Source organism: Atta cephalotes (assembly GCF_000143395.1).
Source record: "Atta cephalotes unplaced genomic scaffold scaffold00023, whole genome shotgun sequence".
Lineage (NCBI taxonomy): Eukaryota > Metazoa > Arthropoda > Insecta > Hymenoptera > Formicidae > Atta > Atta cephalotes.
In genome coordinates, this window is record NW_012130087.1 from 3136650 (window position 1) to 3157951 (window position 21302).

Sequence of the window (21302 nt, forward strand, 5' to 3'; positions counted from 1 at the left end):
ATGCTTACACATAACATATGTGTATTAGTATAATGTAAAAAAATATACAAAATAAAATTTATTGAATATTTTGAATCTTATGTTTCTCTAAAATAGTTTCTTTTATTATTTTTTTATTATATTTATATTCCCTATAATACATTAGAAATAATACAATATTAAAATATTATTTTACCAATCACTAGGAATTTAACAAAAAAGAATGCGTTTTTACTGTTATAGTAAGGGTTTAAATCCTCTTAGCGGAAATACAAACTCTTTTTAATGAAGATTTAAATTCTATTTACCGACCAAATTACCGATATTACAGTCAAATAAAAATCTCCGAATTGACTAAATAGAATAAAAAATAAAAAATCATTTTATAAAATTAAAATAGATAGCAAAATTAGAAGATGGTGCAGTGGATTTTATACTAAAAAAAGTTAAAAACTTAATATAGCATCCTCTTAAAATTTAAACCAGAGTTATGCTGTATATTTCAAAGATAACATGAAATATTTATATTAAATTTATACGAATTTTTTTCATATAGAATACAAGATATATATCTTGATAATTATAAAATATTATATATATAAGATAAATATTATATATATAAGATATATAAATGTAAACTGTTATAAATTAGATAATATAACACAAGAAGAAATAATTAGATTTACAGAAAGAAGTAATTAAATTTTATAATTGTTAATATGTCTGATTGAGAGTGCAGTCGTATATATTTGGAGATTTTGAAAAAGAGAAAATCTGTTTAAACAAATAATAAACTCATAACAATTAAGTAAGTACACTCGGTAAAGGAGATTCCGTACAACAAGCGTTTGTTTCTATTATAAAACACTATTATATACAATTAAAATAGGAAAAGCAAAACATAAAAAATATGTTGCTTACACAACACTCTTCTTTTCGATGGTATCTGACGAACATGCTCAATAATCAATTTAGAGTAATCTCTCGAGACAACTCGCTATTGCACCAATATATTTGTAATGATTCTAATAACCGCTCTGACCAACTTAATTGTAGTTATATAAGAAAGTATAATTCAATGTAATTTTATTAGGATAACGCATCATACAAGGTAAATATCACTAAAAGTAAAATATTTAAATAGATTATTTAAAAAAAAACGTAGATAATAACGTATCTACTGCGCTTAACTCTATGCCCGTTTTATTATTGTAATAACATAAGATTAATTAATTTCGAGTGCATTAAAATATACTCAATATCAAATATATAATAGAAAAAAGAATTGAGAAATTCATAATTTTTCCAAACTAGATTTTATGTATCATTATCTTAATAAAAGTAATTAAAATTATTTTTTCCCATTTTTTTATCTTTATATAAAAATTAATTACAATTTGGACTACATTATTTGTTTCTTTTTAAAAATTTTAATTTATAAATCAACAAAAAATCGTAGATATATGAAACAATCAAGAATTGACATGGGATTCTTAAAGTTAAGTTTATTAAATATTGGCTTAATATTAGCTATAAGTTTTGGCATCAATGGTAATTTTGAAATTATACGTCGTTTATCCGTCAACACGATACCAATTCATTATAACTTCATTATATCAAACTGACACCGTATCTCGAGGAAGACAATTCTACTTTTCACGGCGAATCCAATGTCAAAATCATAATTTATCATGCATCGCAAAATATAAGCTTACACTCGAGAGAATTAGAAATAAATGAAAGAGCGACAATGTTGGTTAATGACAAGGGTACAGTTTATAAACCGATAGAGCATACTTATGATAATGTAACGAATATTTTAATACTTAATTTCGAAAATATATTATCACCCGGTTTTTACATTCTTAACTTAAAATTTGCTGGTATTATATCTGAAGTTGGTTTCGTACAAATTAGTTTCATAAAATTTCCATATACAAATAAAAAAGGAAACAAAATGTAAGTAAATATTAAAATATTAAAAATATTTTTATAATGTAATTATAAATGTAATTTAAAATATTATTTACTATTCTTTTGCTTTATCATCGTTGCCATAATATGTAAGGCTCGATAAATCATTGTTTAAACATATAATTATTTAATATTAATTATACTTAAAATTCTATTTGTTCTGCGGTTCACCTCTGGGTCTATATGTAATATATAATATATATAATATATAATATATAATATATAATATATAATAATAAATACTAGTATTTTCTAAATTCTTATGTTATCTGACATAAGTAGTAAATTTACCGAAATTTAAGATATTTAAGATATTTTATTAAATTGTAGGTGGATGGCTGCAACGCATTTCGAGCCTAATGAAGCCAGACGAATGTTTCCATGTTGGAACGAGGCAGCGTTAAAAGCCACCTTTAATATATCTGTAATGCATCATCAGAAATATAAGGTATTATCAAATATGCCAATACGAGAGCAATTGGAGGAAAAAGACTGGCTTGATGCTGACACACTTCAACATTACTCCTATAATGTCCACTTATCTTGTGGCGATTGGTATAATCTCCACATCTGATTTCATCCGTGTTTCTAACGCGAACGAAACCATTAATATTTGGTATAACTCGTCTTTGGCATCGCAAATAAAATTAGCGCATACTATTGCTCAAAGAATCACGCCGCTTTTAATTGAATATACCAATATTTCCGAAAAAGTACCGAAAATGGATCAACGTCATAATACCGAATTTTCCGGTTCACGGCATGGAAAATTGGGGACTTATCATCTATAGGTATAAATAATTAAAAAGAAATTAAACTATTAAAAGTCAGTCATTGTTTCTCTTAGCATTCAAACTTTAGTAATTTAAAATATGCATTTTCACAAGTACTTAAAAAATGCACACTTTCACAGCAAAAAATGTTACATTCACATCATAATAGACTCATAATATAAATTACATAAATTATGATATCACTAATAATACACTTTATACGAGATACATTCTGGGGATGGACGTCCTACGAACGTCGCGTGGAAGTCTGTGCTGTTAGAGTATGATATTATCAAAGAGTCACACGATATTAGAGTGCATATTTATCGATATATATTTTATATATTATCGATATATATAGATATATATTTTATATAATTTATTATGTTACGTTCTGTCTTTCAGTCAAGAATCAGTAATTCTCTATGATGATACCAAACAACCAAATTATAAGGCAACGGGAACAGCAATGATAGTAACATGAAATTATACATCAATGGTTTGGCAATTTGATTACTCCATCTTGGTGGTCCTACCAGTGGTTAAAAGAGGGACTTGCTGTGTTCATTCAATCGTATATCCTTGATAATTTATTCAAGGTTATTTAATATATTATACATGCATAGTTATCTTTTTAAAAAAAAAAGTTTTAAGATACATTATAATCTAAGCTTAAAATAATTATATCAATATTAAATACAATTAAAATTTTATAAAAAATATCAAGATAAAACTGAAAGAAAAATAGACATAAACATGTTTAATTTAAAGTCATAAAAAGATTATACGTTTCTTGTACAATCAACGATTGTAAAATATTTTAATACAAATTTTTATTAGAATATAAAGATACATTGTTTTTTATATTTGTCATATTAAAGATCCGCTATTTTTAATTTTTTATAATTATAATTTAATAATTTTTAATTTTTTGAACACTATATACTCAAGAATCGTAATTAAGAAATAATAGTTTTATTAGAATTTGAAAATATTTTATTCTCTGCATCACACATATTCACTCAATATTTAATAAAATAATAAACTTCAATATTTTATATTTATATTATTGTTGTATTGATTTTGTTTTTATATTGAGTAATTTCCAACATTTTTAAAATATTCAAACTATATATTTCTCTTTACTTTTGTCTTGGGAAAGTTTGAAAAGATAATATAATTTAGGTGTTACAAAAGTAAAATAGAAAAATCTTTAGAAGCAGCAAATCAATCAGTTATTAGCTTTGATTCGAATTTTTAACTGGGTCACATTATAGAACTTTTTTTGCAGTTCGGTGCAATTGAAAATTTTCAGATAGATTTTAATAATGGGGATTAATCAATATTGTCTTTTTCAAGATTTATTGGCTCAATGAAGTCTGTCACATTGAAACTTAATAATACTCTTGAGGATAGATTGTTGTTTTCTAATGAAATTTAAAAATTTATGTAAAAGGTATATAGAACTTATAGTACAGGACTATGTAAATATGATTAAAATATTATTCCCTAGATTCCATAGATTCCTTAATATACATAGTATAAAAAAACAGATAAAATGAAGACTAATATCCAGTTAGAAATGATAATGGAATTGACATCGATTTTATTATTATAATTTTTGACTGAAAAGCAAATAAATTTTTTCTTGTGAACAATATACATACCCAAGGAAAAAATGTTTTATATATAATTATATAAATTCATATAAAAAAAATATGTTCATTTATATATAGTTATATAAAATTATATATTAATTTTATATAAAACATTTTAACGGGTATTTACATTGTATATTATAACTTATGTGTATTATAAATATATGACTACATTAAATGTATTAATACATATTTTGTGGTGTTTATTTTTGTAGCACCAGTTTTATTATGCATGTTACACAGTACAATTACCGCTGAGGTATTTCAAAAGGGTCTTATCAAGTATTTGGCTACATAGTAAATATTGAATAATATAGTGTAATAATATTATTATATAACATAATATTAAGTGTCATAAATATAATAATATTCCTCATATTTAATTATAAAATAATTATCAAAATAGTGTATTGTCAGCAACATATATATGTATTTATAGATAATTTACATAGAATAATATATAAATACTCAACATTACACTGTTATTTAATTATAAAACCGCTATTTTATTTTTTATTTAATTTATAATTTAATTTGAGTTAGTTAAATTAAAATGCTAGTTAAATTAAAATAACTTAGAACTAACTTAAATTAAATTATAATTAAATAAAAAATAAAGTATGCGGTTTTATAATTAAATAGTAATGTAATGTTGAATATTTATATAATATATTATTCTGTTTAATTTAATTTACATGAATATTTAATTTAATTTATACATATAAATATTTAAAATATAAGTTTTTATATGTATATCTATAAATTAAATATTCACATAGATTATTTAATAGTAAATTTATATTCCTTGACATATATATAGCCTTTGACAAATTATTTTTCAAATTTAGCCAATTTAACTCGACTACTCCGGACGATTTATGGAGCACTATGCAAAGTGCTCTAGATGAATCTAATGTCTCGCACGAAAATTATAAAATAAAAGAAGTCATGGATACTTGGATGAATCAAGTTATCCTGTAGTAAACGTGAAAAAAAATTATGAAACTGGTGAAGTAACAATATCACAAATATGTTTCCAGAGTTTAATGAAACTATCACTAATAAATGGTGGATTCCCGTGACTTTCGCTACGCAGTCTAATCCGAATTTCTCTAATACTATGCCCAGACATTGATTACGACCAAATCAAAATATAAGCTTTACAATTAATTCAAATGACTGGATCATTGTTAAGTTACAACAAACTGGTAAGTACGGATTAACAAATCTTTTCTACTTCTTTATTTTGTTTTATTTTCGCCAATAAAAAGAATTTATGACAAAAATTTAATATGATTTTAAAAAATTTAATTCAGCTTTATATGTATTTTTATATTTATGAAAGCTTAAAGGTGATTTATATGCTTGAAGTATTATATTTAAAACCTGACTTAATTATCAATATAAAATCATTTTTAATCTATAATTTTTGTACTATTTTCTAATATGAATAATAAGTATACAATATATGTATAATATTTCTTTGTTATAAAAAATTATTTAAAATATTATGAACATTATCAATCTTAAAATATCAATATTTTTAAATATAATAACAAATTTTTACTTGAAGACTTAATAATAAATATATAATAATGGGTGATGTTACAGGATATTATCGCGTTAATTACGACATCAGAAATTGGTATAAAATTTCAAATTACTTACATAGTAGCAAATATAAGAATATACACGTCTTTAATCGTCTTGCTCAAATCATTAATGATGCATTTTTTTTTATAATGGAAGAAAATAAAGAAATAAGTGGATAGCTATTTATTAATATTATAAGTTACTTATCGTTAGAAACAGATTATGTGGCATGGTATCCATTGTTCCGAATTATAACGCAGTTGAAGAAAATTCTTTTACTACCAGAACTGGAAAATATTAAGGTAGATAATAATATTTTTCATAAAGATAAATATTTCTCTAATATCTATTACAGTTTGACTCTCTTTATACTTTAGCCAGTTCTATGTTTACATATTCTTCGTAATGTCAAATAATGAATTATTGCTTTGTAAATATTTTATCTTACATTAAACATTACATATTTCTTTTATTATAAATATATAAAATTATAATAATGAATCAAAAATGTTTGTACTAATTTTATAAATTTACATTTGATTATATATACATAAGTTAAGTTTTATATATAATATTGAGAAAGTTACTTTTTAAAAATTTTCATTATCGTTATTTGCGATAAAAAATATCGCGTTATCATTAAAGTACGCATTACCATTTAAAAAAAAGTAACGAAAAGTAACAAAAATGATTACTTTTTGTTATTTTTTTGTATAATTATGCATTTTTTTGTAAATATGCATTTTTTGTAATTATGACGAGTCTACTCATCGATTTTGATAAAATTATTCAACGCGTTTTTCGATGGCAGAAAAATAAATGTTGTGGTATCCCAACTATAAGTTTAATTACTATACATTTAATAGAAAAAAACTATAAAAAATAAATTATTACTTATAACGTAGTAAGTTGAGAAAAGATGCGCAAAAACTTGCATCTTATCTATAGTAAAAGATACACTTTTACTACAAAAATTATATTAAAACATCTTTATGCGATTAAAAAGTTACTATATTGCACCATGAAAACCATTAATGATCGATGCTTTTCGATACAATGGAATTTAATAACTGCCATCTAGATAAAAAGTATGGGTAACGAAGTAACAGTCGTATTGATTTACTAATGTAACACTAGTATTAATTTAAACATTCTAGATTATGTTAAACAATTGATGATCCATAGATGACCCCCCGGTTTCCCCTATATCTTAATTTTCTTTCTCACCATAAATTAACTACATTTTTATAAAAGTGCCATTAGAATCTATCAATACTCTTTTTATATTAATACAATGGCAAAATACTAACTTCACATTCAAAATTTATTCGGATTTGTGAAATTAACACACACACACACACATACACACACACACACACACGCGCGCGCGCGCGATATTCTATTAAATAAAAAAAATAATAATAATTCTAGTAGCATTTTTCATAGTTCCTTATCAAAATAAAAAAAGTTCTGTATTTTTTATATTAAAACACTAAAATTGAAAAAGTAGCAGCCGGAAGTCTATTAAAATAATTATAGAGTATAGAATTCTGTTAAAACTAATGAGAAATTTCGCTGGAATTGCGATAAATTATTGATACTTTTTTTCTAATTGTGATATCTTGTACATTTAAATAAATCTATTAATATTGGTAATTGTTGGAATTGTTTTCAAATTACATACATATAGATATTAATATATTATAAATTGAAATTAAGACGCAAGTTCACTTGTCATGTAAATGTATTAAAATATTAATACTAATAATATATATGAATCTAAACATAAATAAATCAATAAATTATTATAAAACCAATATTTCATAATTTCTATTATAATTGCATATGATAGAACTCTTCGACAGATTACTTCTGAAGATAGGATATGAAGAAAATCCTCATGATGACGATCTCACAATAGTGACAAGGGTAGATGTTTTAAAATTTACATGTATTTTCGGTCACGTGAAATGTAAGGCAATGGCCGCCATTAAATTAAGCAAATATCTTGAGGATCTTAAAAGCCACAAGTAAGTTTTTCTTACGATCATCTTATAAATTATATATATTCTTACGATTATTTTATAAATTGTATTTGTGTACGTGCGTGCATGTAGATAGCCGATTCTCTGTTTCTTTAAATCGTTGAGATCAAATATTCTCTTTTCTTTTTTCCCTCAATCCTCATTCTTATTCTAATGATGCACATAGAATAAATATATTATTGCGTATAAGTAAAAGTATATAATAAATTAACAATATTATATTATTGATAGAATTTTATTAATTTCTTGACTGTAATATGATAATTATTTGGTCGTTAGTATCATATAGAATTTATAAAATGAGAAAGTTGTATAAAACAGGAATTTAATTTTACGTGTAAAATAATTAAGGTGCTTAAAAAATGTAGAACATAAAAATACGAATATTGAATAAAATATAAAGTCGGTTATACACATGAAATCTATGTATCTTTTCTTAATAAACATGTATTTTAGAATTCCACAATGGCAAAAATTTGTGTACTGTTCTGGTTTGATGACAGCCAATAGAGCTACTTGGGATAAAGTATTGAAATTATATCTAAAAAAAAATATAAAATGGAAAAATATCAAAAAAAATTATTGAAAAGTTTCAGTTGCGCTGAAAATTCCGATATCATCATCAACTATTTAAATATTACAGCATTTAACATTTCATTATTTCGATAAGGAGCATTCTCTTGTCTTTACGTATATTATGGAGAATCATGCGCGCAACGATTTGATCCTTGATTATGTATTAAACAATTTTGAGATCATAAAACCCAAGTAATATAACTTTTCTAAATATGTATATTTAATTGTTTCCTTAATTATAAAAATTTCTTAATTATAAATATATTTTTTGTAGATCACTTACTACAAATGCAATGATAACATTGATTCTTTCAAATGTTTATTCTGACGAACAAATTGACAAGGTAAATTTTATATAATACTAGATTCATATATTTAACGACCTATTAACTCTATCAATAATGTTTTAATTATGGCGCGCTTCAAATGAAAACCATTGTTTGTATGAAACTGTAAATTAATCTAATTTTATCTAACTAAATTACTATTAATAATTAATTATAGTTATATTTTTAGATTCTATTTTTATATTTTTGAACAAAATGACATTGTAAAATTGAATAACATTTAAAATATAAACAGAATTCTTGTAATTCACAAATTAATATTAACTGATAATCTAAAAAACAATCCAAAAAATTTGCAAGAAAATCCTCTTAGATATCTTGGTTTAATAATTTAGTCGATTTATGAGAATGTTTTTACATATATATTTCGTAAATAAAAGACAATTTCTTTAGGATGTACAAATACTACCGGAGCTAACAACTTAAATATATTATTTGTACATATTATATACTTATTTGTTATAATTGTGTTAAATTAAAAATCATATTTTAATAAATTTTTACATAAGAATGAATTGCTAATTATTAATATCTCAAACTATCTTATTTTAGGTGAAAAAATTCTCAGAAGGTATTATTAATGAGTTAGATACTTCGTCTATAATTCAAGAATCGATAAAAAAGCGTAAAGATTATGTTAAGAAATTAATAGACACTTATAGGAGACGATTTTATTCAACACATCCATCTTACAATTCTATTGATTCAGATAATTAAAAAAATACGAAATGTGTATGTGATACAAATTATATATTTACTTATATAAAAAACTTTTGAAAAATATTATTTTATTTATTATTACCATCTCGTAAATGATTTTTTATTTTTTTTTTTATTTCTATAATATTATTCAATGTCATAATATTTATTTTATTAATAGTTTGGGGAAGCTGTTAATAAATAGAATCTTCTATGATATATTAATTTTCTGCAATTTTGACAAATTATTTGTATAATAATATGTAATATATAATATATATAATTTATATAATAATATATAATATATAATAATAAATGTTTTTTTAACAACAGGTTATAAAATATTTTTATAACTCTAATACATTCGATAGAGAGCACATATGACTACATTATCTCAACTGATAAATATATAATACTTCATAGATATTATATAATGATATTGTTTATATTAACTGTGATTTTTTAAATTTTTATAACATTATTATTGTTATAATATTATTATATTATAATATGTTACTTGATTTGAAATAAAAGATTTGAAATAATGACAATATCTTATAAAAATAAACTGATTGTAATAAAAGCTTTACGGTTATTATTATGTAAAATAAAATACATCACAAGTGCAGTACAATAAAATGCTTCTCTATAGATTCTTCAAAATTTTATATTATCCTTAACATACACATCTTTATCTTATGTATTATACATTTTTTTTCGCCCACTTTAAATAAATTAATTTCTTGAAAGAAGAAAATGTAAGATCCTTCCATCAAATAGATATTTCTCTTATTTAATTAGTAGATTTATTCTTATTAGTTCTATTTCTCAACATTGCTTATTATATTATTTTTATATTAATTTATTATCATTATTATTCTCAGTTTCTCTGCAAAAAGTTTATTGTAATTCTCAAAAAGCATCTTATTTTCCTATTTACTCAAGATCCAATTATTTGTACTCTATATGTTGCAATATATCCGTTATCAAGAGAGAGAGAGAGAGAGAGAGAAAAAGAGAATAAAATATTTACAGTTTAAAGTTTGAGTATTTTGTATTGCGATAACTTTGAACATATGACTATTTTTTCGATATATCACAGATTAATGTATATAGTATTCAAAGATCTTCAGACTTCAGAGATGCAAGATATTAATGGCAAAGGTGTTGATATATAATATTATTAATAACGTCTTAGAATAAAATATTTAGTATTTTATTAATAATCTGGGGAAGAGAGTTATTAATAAATAAAATTTTCTATAACATTAGTTTTTTATAACTTTAACAAATAATTTATATAAAATTATACAATATTAAACGTTTTCTGAAATTATTTGTAAAATTTTTGTAAACGCAAAATATCAATTCATATTGCCAACAATATAATAACAAAAAGAAAAGTTTCAGATAAGTATTTGCAGATAATAATTAAATCAGATACAAATTCAAATCGAATAGTATTAACAGTTGATATCGAATATCGATATCTAAAATCTTGCTAGCGTTTGACAATCGATATTCTCGCACGTGACGACGACGACACGGACGGACGAGAAGAGAATTTAATCTGTAAAGTGTCAAATGGAGAAGTATTTTTTCATCATTTCGACCATTAAAGAGATACTTCAGATTTTCAAGCTACAAAAAAGCGAGAGAAAAAGAGAAAGAATTTAACATTTAATTAAACCGCAATCACATACGCGCGAGATGTATCGGTGTCATATGACACGAGCGATTAAATGATATTTATTACAACGGAAAATAGGTTATGCTCCGTGCATCGGCGATTAAGGCGACGAACTCCGTTGCAAGTCGCGTGTTATTTCGTGGCGTTTTCCTTCGTATAGGAATCAATGGCTCGATCGTCCGTGTCAGCGCAATGCGACTTGGTGGCGTCTTACATGGACGGGGTTCATGTCAAAATCGCAGAAGCCTACAAACCACCGAGGAAGATTGGCCTACCCGTCGCGTATAACAATCGATTGCCGGATGTATCGAAGTTAACGTACGACTTCAGCTTGGAAAAATCAGTACTTGAAAAGGTAGGAGGCGTTTAATGTTCTATGTAATGTGTGCAATAATTTCGTGAGTTGATAATTATCATAAATTAATTAATTTGTAATTAGATGTGCGAATGGCGCAAGGCTAGACAGGCCTACAGCAAGGCACGTCAAGCTCGATTGAAAGAGAAGAAGAAAAAGGAGAGAGAGGAGACTCCTCCTTCACCTCCACCATTAGATTGCGTGAAACAGCTACCTATTAATGCACCACCCGCTCCAGAAACGACAATACTCACACCACAGCCGCTGTCACCTCCAGCAAACGACTTTCAAGATCATGTAAAAATCAATGGAGGTTTGGACTTTGCCGACTTCGATAATGACACGAGCAGTCCCTTCGATAACATGGAATTGAAAACTATCAATGACATGGAAGAATTGGCACAGGTTAATGAAATGTTTTATTCTCTAAATCTCTTGAAAAGCATTGCAGATAATTGCAGATGATTCTTGTAATGTTTAATATCTTTTAAATGTAGGTTTTGCAACCTCGCTCGCAATGGATACCTGCAGGAAAATTGGAGAACATTATAAATGAATTAACAATTGATGATACATCCGAGATTTGCAAGGAGGAAGAAGCCGATACAGAGAGTCAAGTGGATGACGAAGCCGACAAAGATACACATAGCATCGAAAATCACCGTAGCGTTTCGACAATAATGCAGGAACTTCAAAAGGAATTAGAACGGCCTATTATGGAGGTAATACATTTTTTCTCTATAATATAAATATAATTGATTCTATTAATCCCTCCTTGCGACAGAATTGGAAGCCGTGGCCAGATTTGGAGAGTCCAGACAGCGACGCGCATGTAGTTCCAAAATACAACAACTCAATGTCGTCGAATCACGCGAAACCGCTAGCAGACTTGTTATCAAGCATGACGGAGGATGATCTAAAGTTGATCATGCAATTAAGTGACATGGGATTTCCTAAATGCAGAGCGGCGCGCGCGGTACTAGAACTAGGTAGAGTGCACGAGAAGAAGATCGTGGAGTATCTATTAGCCGTCCAATCCTTAGAAGAGACTGGCGTCCCGAGTGACTATGCCGAGACAGCGCTGACGCTCGCGCAGCACGATCAATCCAAGGCAAAGATCTACTATGAGAATTTATGCACGTTGAAGGATCTAGGATTTCCCGAAGACGAAGCTTCCGCGGCATTAGTAAAGTGTAACTTTGATCGTGACAAGGCGTTAGATCTTCTGATCGCTTGAGTAGACGATTGATTCGCCATCCAGAAAAAAATGTAGAATATTTTTTGTTGCGACTCGATTTTAGTGCGAAAAAATATAACGAATCGGAATTTTTATATAATGCATGGAAGATACGACAAGTCACAAACATATATTTTAATAAAAAGAAAGATAATGTTATCAGTGAGACTAGTCTTGAATACTTGAAGGAAGTTACATTGAATATGATATTATGTAATAATTTGATTTAATTCATCGTTATGTTATGGAACTGGAACTCCTACTGGGCATTATTGAAGAATTGCTCTTGGTAGCCGCGATGCTGCAAAATAAATTACAATTACAATAAGTTAGAGTTTAATTTAAAAACTTATTGACACAAGATTTCAGTTAAGTGCGTAAGAATTCTTTATTTTTCTAACACTTTGTATACAGAAGTGAATTAATTAGATACCTAGTTAGGAGGATTCATCAATTGATGGAGTGCCAATGAAGATCAATAGTCATATTTGAGTGTGCAGCAAATACAATGGCGCAACTGCAAATTAAAAAAATTTAGTAACTGATATACTCAGGTACATTACATTATTTTGTATGTTACCTTCTACTACAACATAAAACGATCGTTATCATAGATTCTGCATAGCGGTTGATACCGATAATGATCCAAGCTTCTGTGAATATCGGTTGCTGGCATTGAGAATTTATACAGATACCAGTAGGTCCGTTTGTTAATAAATTGTATAAACTTGTAGACAGTGTGAAGTCCAGTTTAGTATTCTTAAGTGGTTTGTAAAGTATTGTTACGTTTGCTGGAGAAACGGAAACATCGAGCGTGTGCTTATATCTGAAATGTATTTGCGTTAAATCTGCAAGATACTTATACTTTTGCAAGACTATAAAGAAATTCCTGTTTATAAGATTCCTCAATTACCTTTCGGTATAAATTTTCCTTAGCGCTAATTCCCACAGGGAACAAGTCACGTTTTCGTGAACTTCGTGAATTTTTAGCATTTGCCGTGGTAATTCAATTATAACATCGGCATCTATTTCATGCAGTCTCTTCATTTTTATGTACAATTTTATATTTGTGTTTAGCACATTTGTGTCATAATGCGTCTTAAAACATCTGTGATTATATATACATATATACATAGACTGTAAAATTTACTTTATATACAGACTTCAAAAGTAAAATAACAGTTGTCAAGATTTATTTTTTATTCGCGAATAATTTATTCCTATTTGACACTCCAATGTGCTTACCCGAATGCCAAATATTCTCTATCGCGGACAACCGTCGTGCGTAGTTGCGAAAGTAATTGAAATAGAAGTGGATACGACACATAATTTAAGTATTCGTTTGCATCGAATCGTATATAGGGAGCCGATAAAAATCCATTCAGTGGCAAATATTTCAATCTGCAAAAACATTTGTTGGAATAATACAAAATTGTAGCTCGATTAATCTGTGTAAAGTTTAGACTCGTATTCATAATCCGTTGTTATTTTAAGAGAGTCTTAAGATATGCCAAAAGGTTTGCGAATTATCGCCGTGTCGTGATTCATTGTTACCAACATTTCGTGAATGTTCCCGTTCACTTCATTAGGGCAAAGAGCGCAATGTTTTGTTATGCAGCTCTCTGATTGATTCAAGATATTTTAAGACTATATTTAAGATAATCTTAAACAATCGCGACTGTGAATGTGTATCAGCTGTAATTGGCTCATGACATTTTAAGACTATATTGAAGATGAGCTTAAAAATTAGAAACGGACTATGAATATCAGACTTTTTATAATTTGATTTAATAATCAGAATATTTATTCGCAAAATATTAATATTAATAGGAACCTGTTTGAACACACGGAGATCATGGTAAGCTCAGGAGCTATGGTCAATCTGTTAGGTAATTCCCTCAGTTGATTGTTATCCACATATAGCTCTCGAAGTCTTGGAAGAGAACCGGTCCACTCCGGCAATGCGACAATCTGATTACCCGAGACAGACAGTATTTCCAGATTATTCAGTTGGCTCAATTCTGTTTTTGTTTCGTTCATGTGAGTCAATAAATTTTTTTCTCCTTTGCACACAACAATCTAATAATCTTCACTTACCAACTGGTAATCTCTCTATAAAATTGTCATTCAAGAATAAAGATTTCAGATTGCTTAAATTGCCGATGCAGGTAGATATCAGGTCTAATCTGTTGGCACTTAAATCCAGCACTGTCAATTGATTCATTCCACCGAGTTCCACAGGCAACTGTTCAATCCGATTGCCATACATGTATAAATTAGTTACATTGAATAGCTCCGTAATCCACGGTGGTAGAGTGGTCAGCTTGTTCCACTTCAGATATATCTCCTGAATGTGACTGCCGTGCAATCTTATTACCTCCGGAAATTCCATGAGACCCCGACAGTTCCAGTGTAGTATAACTTTGTTTTTGACCTCGTTCGCTATCTCTATAGGATCTGGATCCATGTTTGAAATGTAAAATTAATAGAGTGCTCTGGGAGACACTGAAGCCAGGAAGTAACTTTCAATATTGAGATAGATGGGAATCGGTCAGTGATTCCAAGATTAAGCATCAGCAATGGACGCAGGCCCGAAATAACTCAGTCTCGCTACATCAGCTATATTAAAATAAACTTTCGCGATGGGCAAAATAAATTTTACAGGGGCGCATAATCGTCGTATTGAAAGGGAGCAAATTAGTCTGACATTTCGCTCACCCATGACAACTGTTATTGTTAGTTGGGACTGCGGAGAGAGTAATAATGTTAATTAGCTTAATTCATCTGACGCGTTAAACAAATGAAGCGACTGTAGTAGTATAAGAGTATATACTTTCTCGTGTCTCTCTTGCGGCAGAAAATCCAGTACGGATGCATTTTTTTAATTTTACTTAATCCTTTACTTTCTTCAGTCTTTTGTCGTATCTATTTTACATATTTGTCAATCCTAATCAATCTCCTACACATTATGTTCACAGTCAGTGACACTACTGATATGGTATTTGGATCAGCTGATCCGGTAAGCGTTGTTATCACAACCATCGATGAGATACTATTCAAGACCATCGGACCTGAGCAAATTTTCGTGACTACGGTCCACTTGATGCTACAAATAGTTCAAAGCGTTTGATTGACTAATCGGAAGAAAGAATTTTACTAATTGACCAATCAAAAAACGAATAATACTTTAAAGTATTTGTAGCATCAAGTGGATTACATCCTCAATAGGGTCGGGGATAATTGAAAAACAATGATATTTTACCAACCATTAATAAAAATTTACGATATATTAACATATTTTGGTAATTTATTATTGAATTTATGATTTTTTATTATATAAATGCTGTATAAATAAGTACGCATACTTTTAATGTTATAATATTTTATATATTGCCGAAAAATTATAAGTTTTTTTCTCTGCATTGTCATCTCTATGGTAACCTAGGGAATAATAAATTTATATCAATTGTCGATAATAGCATTGTTCATTTTGCCTCTCGGGAATCGAATGATCTCAGCGTAGAGACTTCTTAAGTAGAGACTGGTCATAAGGATTTCGTCAAATTTCTTCAAGCGGGAAAGCGGAAGTAAGATGGTCCTTTTACTCGAAGAAATTTGATGGCCAGTCTCTGATTAGAGTCTAACTTAGCGTATTTAAAATGTAGGATTCACACTACGTACGACATCATGAATGTTAAGTGTCATATGACGGATGTCGTACATAGTGATATGAATCCTATATTTCTGGATTTATTTGAAGGGATTCCGAGCAGCAAAAACATCTGTTTCCCGAGAGACAAAACAAAGAATACTAATGTCAGCATTCTTCAATTAATTTGAACCTTAAATTTTTATATCGCTGAAAATTTGCCCAGAGTTGAAAGTCTTCAATAATATCTCGTCGGTGATCCAGGGCACCTATCATAGAACAAAATCGGAATGGATTTCAATCGGAATTATTCAATTATTCTCTAGATAGAACTTTTATTACTTCAGCTTACAAGTACCAAGAAAGAGCTTCGTTTACAATAAATCTCTTAATACACTCATTCTTTCATACTGCAAACAATACCTTAACTAATTGCCTCTATCTTTATTTTTTTAAGCGAAAAGCACAGACTTTTGCACAATAATAGACTTTTTCAATAATATAGACTTTCAACACATAAAATATAAGGCATAAGGAAATCAATCGAGAGTTCTTTATTTCACGAAAAGGAAGGAAATAAAGGATTTTGATTAGTTCATTTTCTTATGCCTTATATTATGCATTATACAAAGGTCTGTGCTCCCCGCTTTACGCCGCAATATCTTATTCCTTATTAAACCGCTGTCCCATGAGCGGAAATTATAAAGCGCAACCAATCACAACCAATCACAACTTTGCAGTCATTATTCTTTCTTTTCTGCGATTGTGATTAATCTCGCTGTTCCGTTCCATTGTAAATTTTTGTTTATGGGATGGTGGTCTTATGGCTTCTTCACACAAAATGTGGCAACGCTTGCCAGCGGAAGTTGACGCGATAGCCAATCAACGTCTTATTCGGAAGTAATATATAATTTCAAAGTAGATATATAATTTCATCAAGTAAATATATAATCAAGTAGATATATAATTTCAAAAGTTGGATTGAACTCAACTTTTGCCGTGCGACGGAAGTAATATTACATCAGAAGAAGTTTTGCATGATGAGGTCGACTTAAGAACATAGAATTATTGGTTAGTGCGATAACTTTCGCTGCTCAGCAAGCGTTGCCGCGTTTTGTATGCAGGAGCCATTAAGGTATCGTCTATGATGGAAGGGATAATGGGTGCTCAGTTTGCAAGCATTTCTCTCTAAGAGACTCGCACAATAAAAGGAACAGGAAATAGAGAATAAGAATTTCAACCTATCAGAAACTATGTATTCCACAATACATGATTTCTGATAGATTGAAATTCTTATTCTTTGCTCTCTGTTCCCTATTCCTTTTATTGTGCGAGTCTCTTAGAGAGAAATGGAGCCCTTAAATCTTCGCCGTTTCTATCTACAAATGTCGAATAAGATACAGGCTGCCAACTGTGAAACACGAAACATGGAACATCTCATTCATTGTTTATTTTTATTTTAAAACTGTCTTAAATAATATCTTAAGATGCTAATACAGTCCTCGGATTGACTTATGATATCTTAAGACTGTACTTAAGACAGTCTTAAATGTAAAAATCGACTATGAATACCCTAAGATTGTTTTTTCATGCTGACGCTCGATGCTCATTTTCAGCATCAAAACAGGTCACTTGATCAAAATTGATGCTTGGTGTTCATCAATTTTGATCACTTGATCTGTTTTGACATTTGAACCGAGCGTCGAGTGTCAGCATGAAAATGCAGCATAATAGAGGAGAAAAGGAACAAATGACACGGTTTGCGCGGTTCCTAAAGTTATCTTCTGTACCGCATACCGCGCTACATGTAATCGCACCCTGAGCGGTAGTGTTTCTGAATGCACCCAAAGTTACCAGCTACTGCAATCAGAGAAAAATACTTAGTAGATTGTTAGGCCCTGCGCACAGTAGGAGGAATAAGGAATTAGGAATAAAGAATAAACAATTTCAACCTATCAGAAACCGTGTATTCCGATTTTTAATAGATTAAAATCATTTATTCTTTATTCTTTCACATTGTGTCTGGAATTTTAGTATCATGATCAATGGAAGGTATAAATAGGAGGCATTCGAGACGTGATCGAGCACAACAAATAACAGCAAAACGTATTGGAAGGCAATTTAAAGTAGCAATCGAAATGGAAGAATTCGATTTGCAGGATAGTCAATTATACAATGAAGATGGAATCGAGAATGAAGAGAATGAATTACTAGCAAGATCCAAATTCAATTACAGGAGAAGCAAGATATATTAAGAGTTCAAAGGATAAAAAAAATGAGAATTATCTTAAAGACATTAGAATCCTTCCCAAAAGAAAAGCTTAATTCGAGACAAAAAAATGAAAGACTAAGAAATCAACAAAACCATAAAACAATATGACGATATTGCCCAAGTATTAGATGAGATACAGTTCGTGGATTAAAATGTAAGTGAGGAAAATGGAACAATTACAATCTTCAATGGATACTGAAGAGGAGCAGCAAACAGCAGTAACAAGTAGATGTACAAAGGAAAAATCTTCCACGAAAAACCCATACAAACCTTTTAAAAGATCGTATCCAGAAGAGATACTAGAAAAAACCGATTATCTATAAGTGAAAAGTTAAGCCAGTATGCACAATCGAGACCAAGATCACATGAAGGAAGATTTATTCCTATAAGAAGCAAAACAATGATAAATAAGGTATTCTGGAAAACTAATAAAATATAACAAATTTTCACAATTTATACAGGGTTTGATAAGTAACAAAAAATTCTTGCTATATGAGTAGAGTGGACTAAACTGAGTCGAAAAGTCCTTTATCATTTTGTAATTTTCGCAATAGTTAACAAAACATCAATTACTAAAAATCACTGAATATTGATTTTCAATAATTTTACTCAAGTACTATCAACTTTACAGAAAAACATCAAGAGACAAAAATTGTTTTATTTTTTTTCCATACAGTTTTAAAAATTTTTTCAGAATTTTTTATCAACTTGTAGTACTGCATTTTTTTATTAGCAATTATTTTTATCAATAATTTTTATCAATAAGAAAATGCAGTACCAAAAAGTTATGAAAAAGTTTTTAGAACTTTATAAGAAAAAAATAAACAATTTTTGTCATTTGCTGTTTTTCTGTAAAATTGATAGTATTTGAATAAAAAAATTATTAAAAATCAATATTCAGTGATTTTTAGTATTTAATATAGATGTTAACTATTGTGAAAATTTTAGAATGGTAGAGACTTTTCGACTCAATTTAATACATTCTACTCCTATGCGAAAGTTTTATCGTTACTTATCAAACCTGTATAAATTATCTCGTGAGTATTCATCCTTTGATTTAGCAAGGAATGAAACCAAATATAAACTCTGTTTCATGTTGAAATTTATCTTTTAATGATATAGGAGAATCAGTGTACCTCAGAACAATGGAGAGTATAAGGAGGACCAATATGATACTATCAATAGAATTGATAGATTGTCAAAGGAGAATAATATAATTCAAAGTGAACATGAATGTTTACCTAGGAATCCTCTAAAGGAAAATACAACCACTCAGCCAGATAGAAATAATGACTTGGATGTGTAGCAAACACAGTGAGACGATAAAAGCCAGACTATCCAGATGGAGGATCATAATGTATGACATCAATATCGCTGCGGATATTATTATAAAACCGAAATATTTCGATTAATTAGTATAAATTTGATCATTACGGCGTTCACGCAAAAATCAATAGCGTTATAAGAACGTGCATACGAGTTCATATGAGTGCGAAAAATGTTATAAAGCGCATGATATGATGTAATACCATCTTCATCCAGAACATGAAACGTGGGATACATGCTAAGTCCTATTTAACATAATTGCAAATAAAACACGAACATGATTGTAAACGAAACATGAATACTTTTAAAAAGGACATTAAAAAATACATGTCACGCAAATACATAACGCAAGCACGATAGGTATATTCTAGCCTTATTGTATTCCTGATACAAATACGAATGATTATACAATTATGTGATTGTGTGTGAATGTAAATAGATATTATTTATACCCAACAGATATTATTACTTATCACACTTAGTTTAGCTATCCATCCATATTCATCACATCTTTGCTCTGTGTCAATAATCAAAATTCGCTTACAGCCAATTAGTGATTAAAAATTAATTGTTCGTGATTGGAATTGAGATTGATTGACTTCAAGCTAGAACAACTTGCAAATGGATCAGGTCTGGGACCAACAAATAATAGAAGAGCTGGGATTCTGGTAGAATTACCATCCTTTTAGCGAATCATCTATTCTGGAGGCTATACTTTTCCTTCCTCAATGGCTCGAGAAATGAGGTGGCGACATTTAATTACATTACATTAATTACATTACATTTAACAGCAGATTTATTAAATAAATGATTTAAATCCAACTACAACTTAATGACACACAGTGGGATAAAATATCAATCTAACTGGATAAAACTTAAAAAACTTAATATTTTTTAACGAATCAATCAGTGTAATAAAATATTATCTATACTTGTATAACGCAAATTGTATATAAGGCTAATAAAATATTCTATGATATTGTCACAATAGTGTTCATACTAAGACCTGCCGCACACAAAAATTCCACAGTAATGTAAAGGTGTAAAAATATAATATTATATATATATATATATATATATATATATATATATATATATNTGTATNTATGTATGTACTAATAATAAAGTT

At 28.4% G+C, this 21302-nt stretch overlaps 2 protein-coding genes and 2 pseudogenes across 2 annotated transcripts; 3 read left to right on the forward strand and 1 right to left on the reverse strand.

Moving 5' to 3' along the window:
* The first annotated feature begins 1463 nt into the window (after nt 1–1463).
* On the forward strand, nt 1464–9662 carry LOC105619905 (annotated as a pseudogene).
* A 1838-nt stretch (nt 9663–11500) lies between these two features.
* On the forward strand, nt 11501–12926 carry LOC105619906. Its single transcript, XM_012201420.1, has 4 exons — nt 11501–11689; nt 11774–12094; nt 12187–12411; nt 12474–12926. The coding sequence occupies exons 1-4, from the start codon at nt 11501–11503 to the stop codon at nt 12924–12926; spliced, it is 1188 nt and encodes a 395-aa protein (XP_012056810.1).
* Nucleotides 12927–13037: 111 nt separating this feature from the next.
* On the reverse strand, nt 13038–15393 carry LOC105619907 (leucine-rich repeat-containing protein 28). Its single transcript, XM_012201421.1, has 7 exons — nt 15024–15393; nt 14761–14947; nt 14172–14327; nt 13840–14034; nt 13507–13752; nt 13360–13443; nt 13038–13227 (listed from the first exon to the last, which is right to left on the reverse strand). The coding sequence occupies exons 1-6, from the start codon at nt 15391–15393 to the stop codon at nt 13377–13379; spliced, it is 1221 nt and encodes a 406-aa protein (XP_012056811.1). The 3' UTR covers nt 13038–13227; nt 13360–13376.
* Nucleotides 15394–18713: 3320 nt separating this feature from the next.
* LOC105619908 lies at nt 18714–20259 on the forward strand (annotated as a pseudogene).
* Nucleotides 20260–21302: the final 1043 nt, after the last annotated feature.

Excerpts from the sequence above, each read along its gene's own strand:
- LOC105619906 (XM_012201420.1), top strand. The coding sequence starts at position 11,501 with ATGGCTCGATCGTCCGTGTCAGCGCAATGCGACTTGGTGGCGTCTTAC. Across the intron at positions 11,690-11,773 it reads AAAAATCAGTACTTGAAAAG|ATGTGCGAATGGCGCAAGGC; the intron begins GTAGGAGGCGTT and ends ATTTGTAATTAG. Across the intron at positions 12,095-12,186 it reads ACATGGAAGAATTGGCACAG|GTTTTGCAACCTCGCTCGCA; the intron begins GTTAATGAAATG and ends TTTTAAATGTAG.
- LOC105619907 (XM_012201421.1), bottom strand. The coding sequence starts at position 15,393 with ATGGATCCAGATCCTATAGAGATAGCGAACGAGGTCAAAAACAAAGTT. Across the intron at positions 14,328-14,760 it reads ATCTCCGTGTGTTCAAACAG|ATTGAAATATTTGCCACTGA; the intron begins GTTCCTATTAAT and ends ATGTTTTTGCAG. Across the intron at positions 13,753-13,839 it reads AGGAAAATTTATACCGAAAG|ATATAAGCACACGCTCGATG; the intron begins GTAATTGAGGAA and ends AATACATTTCAG.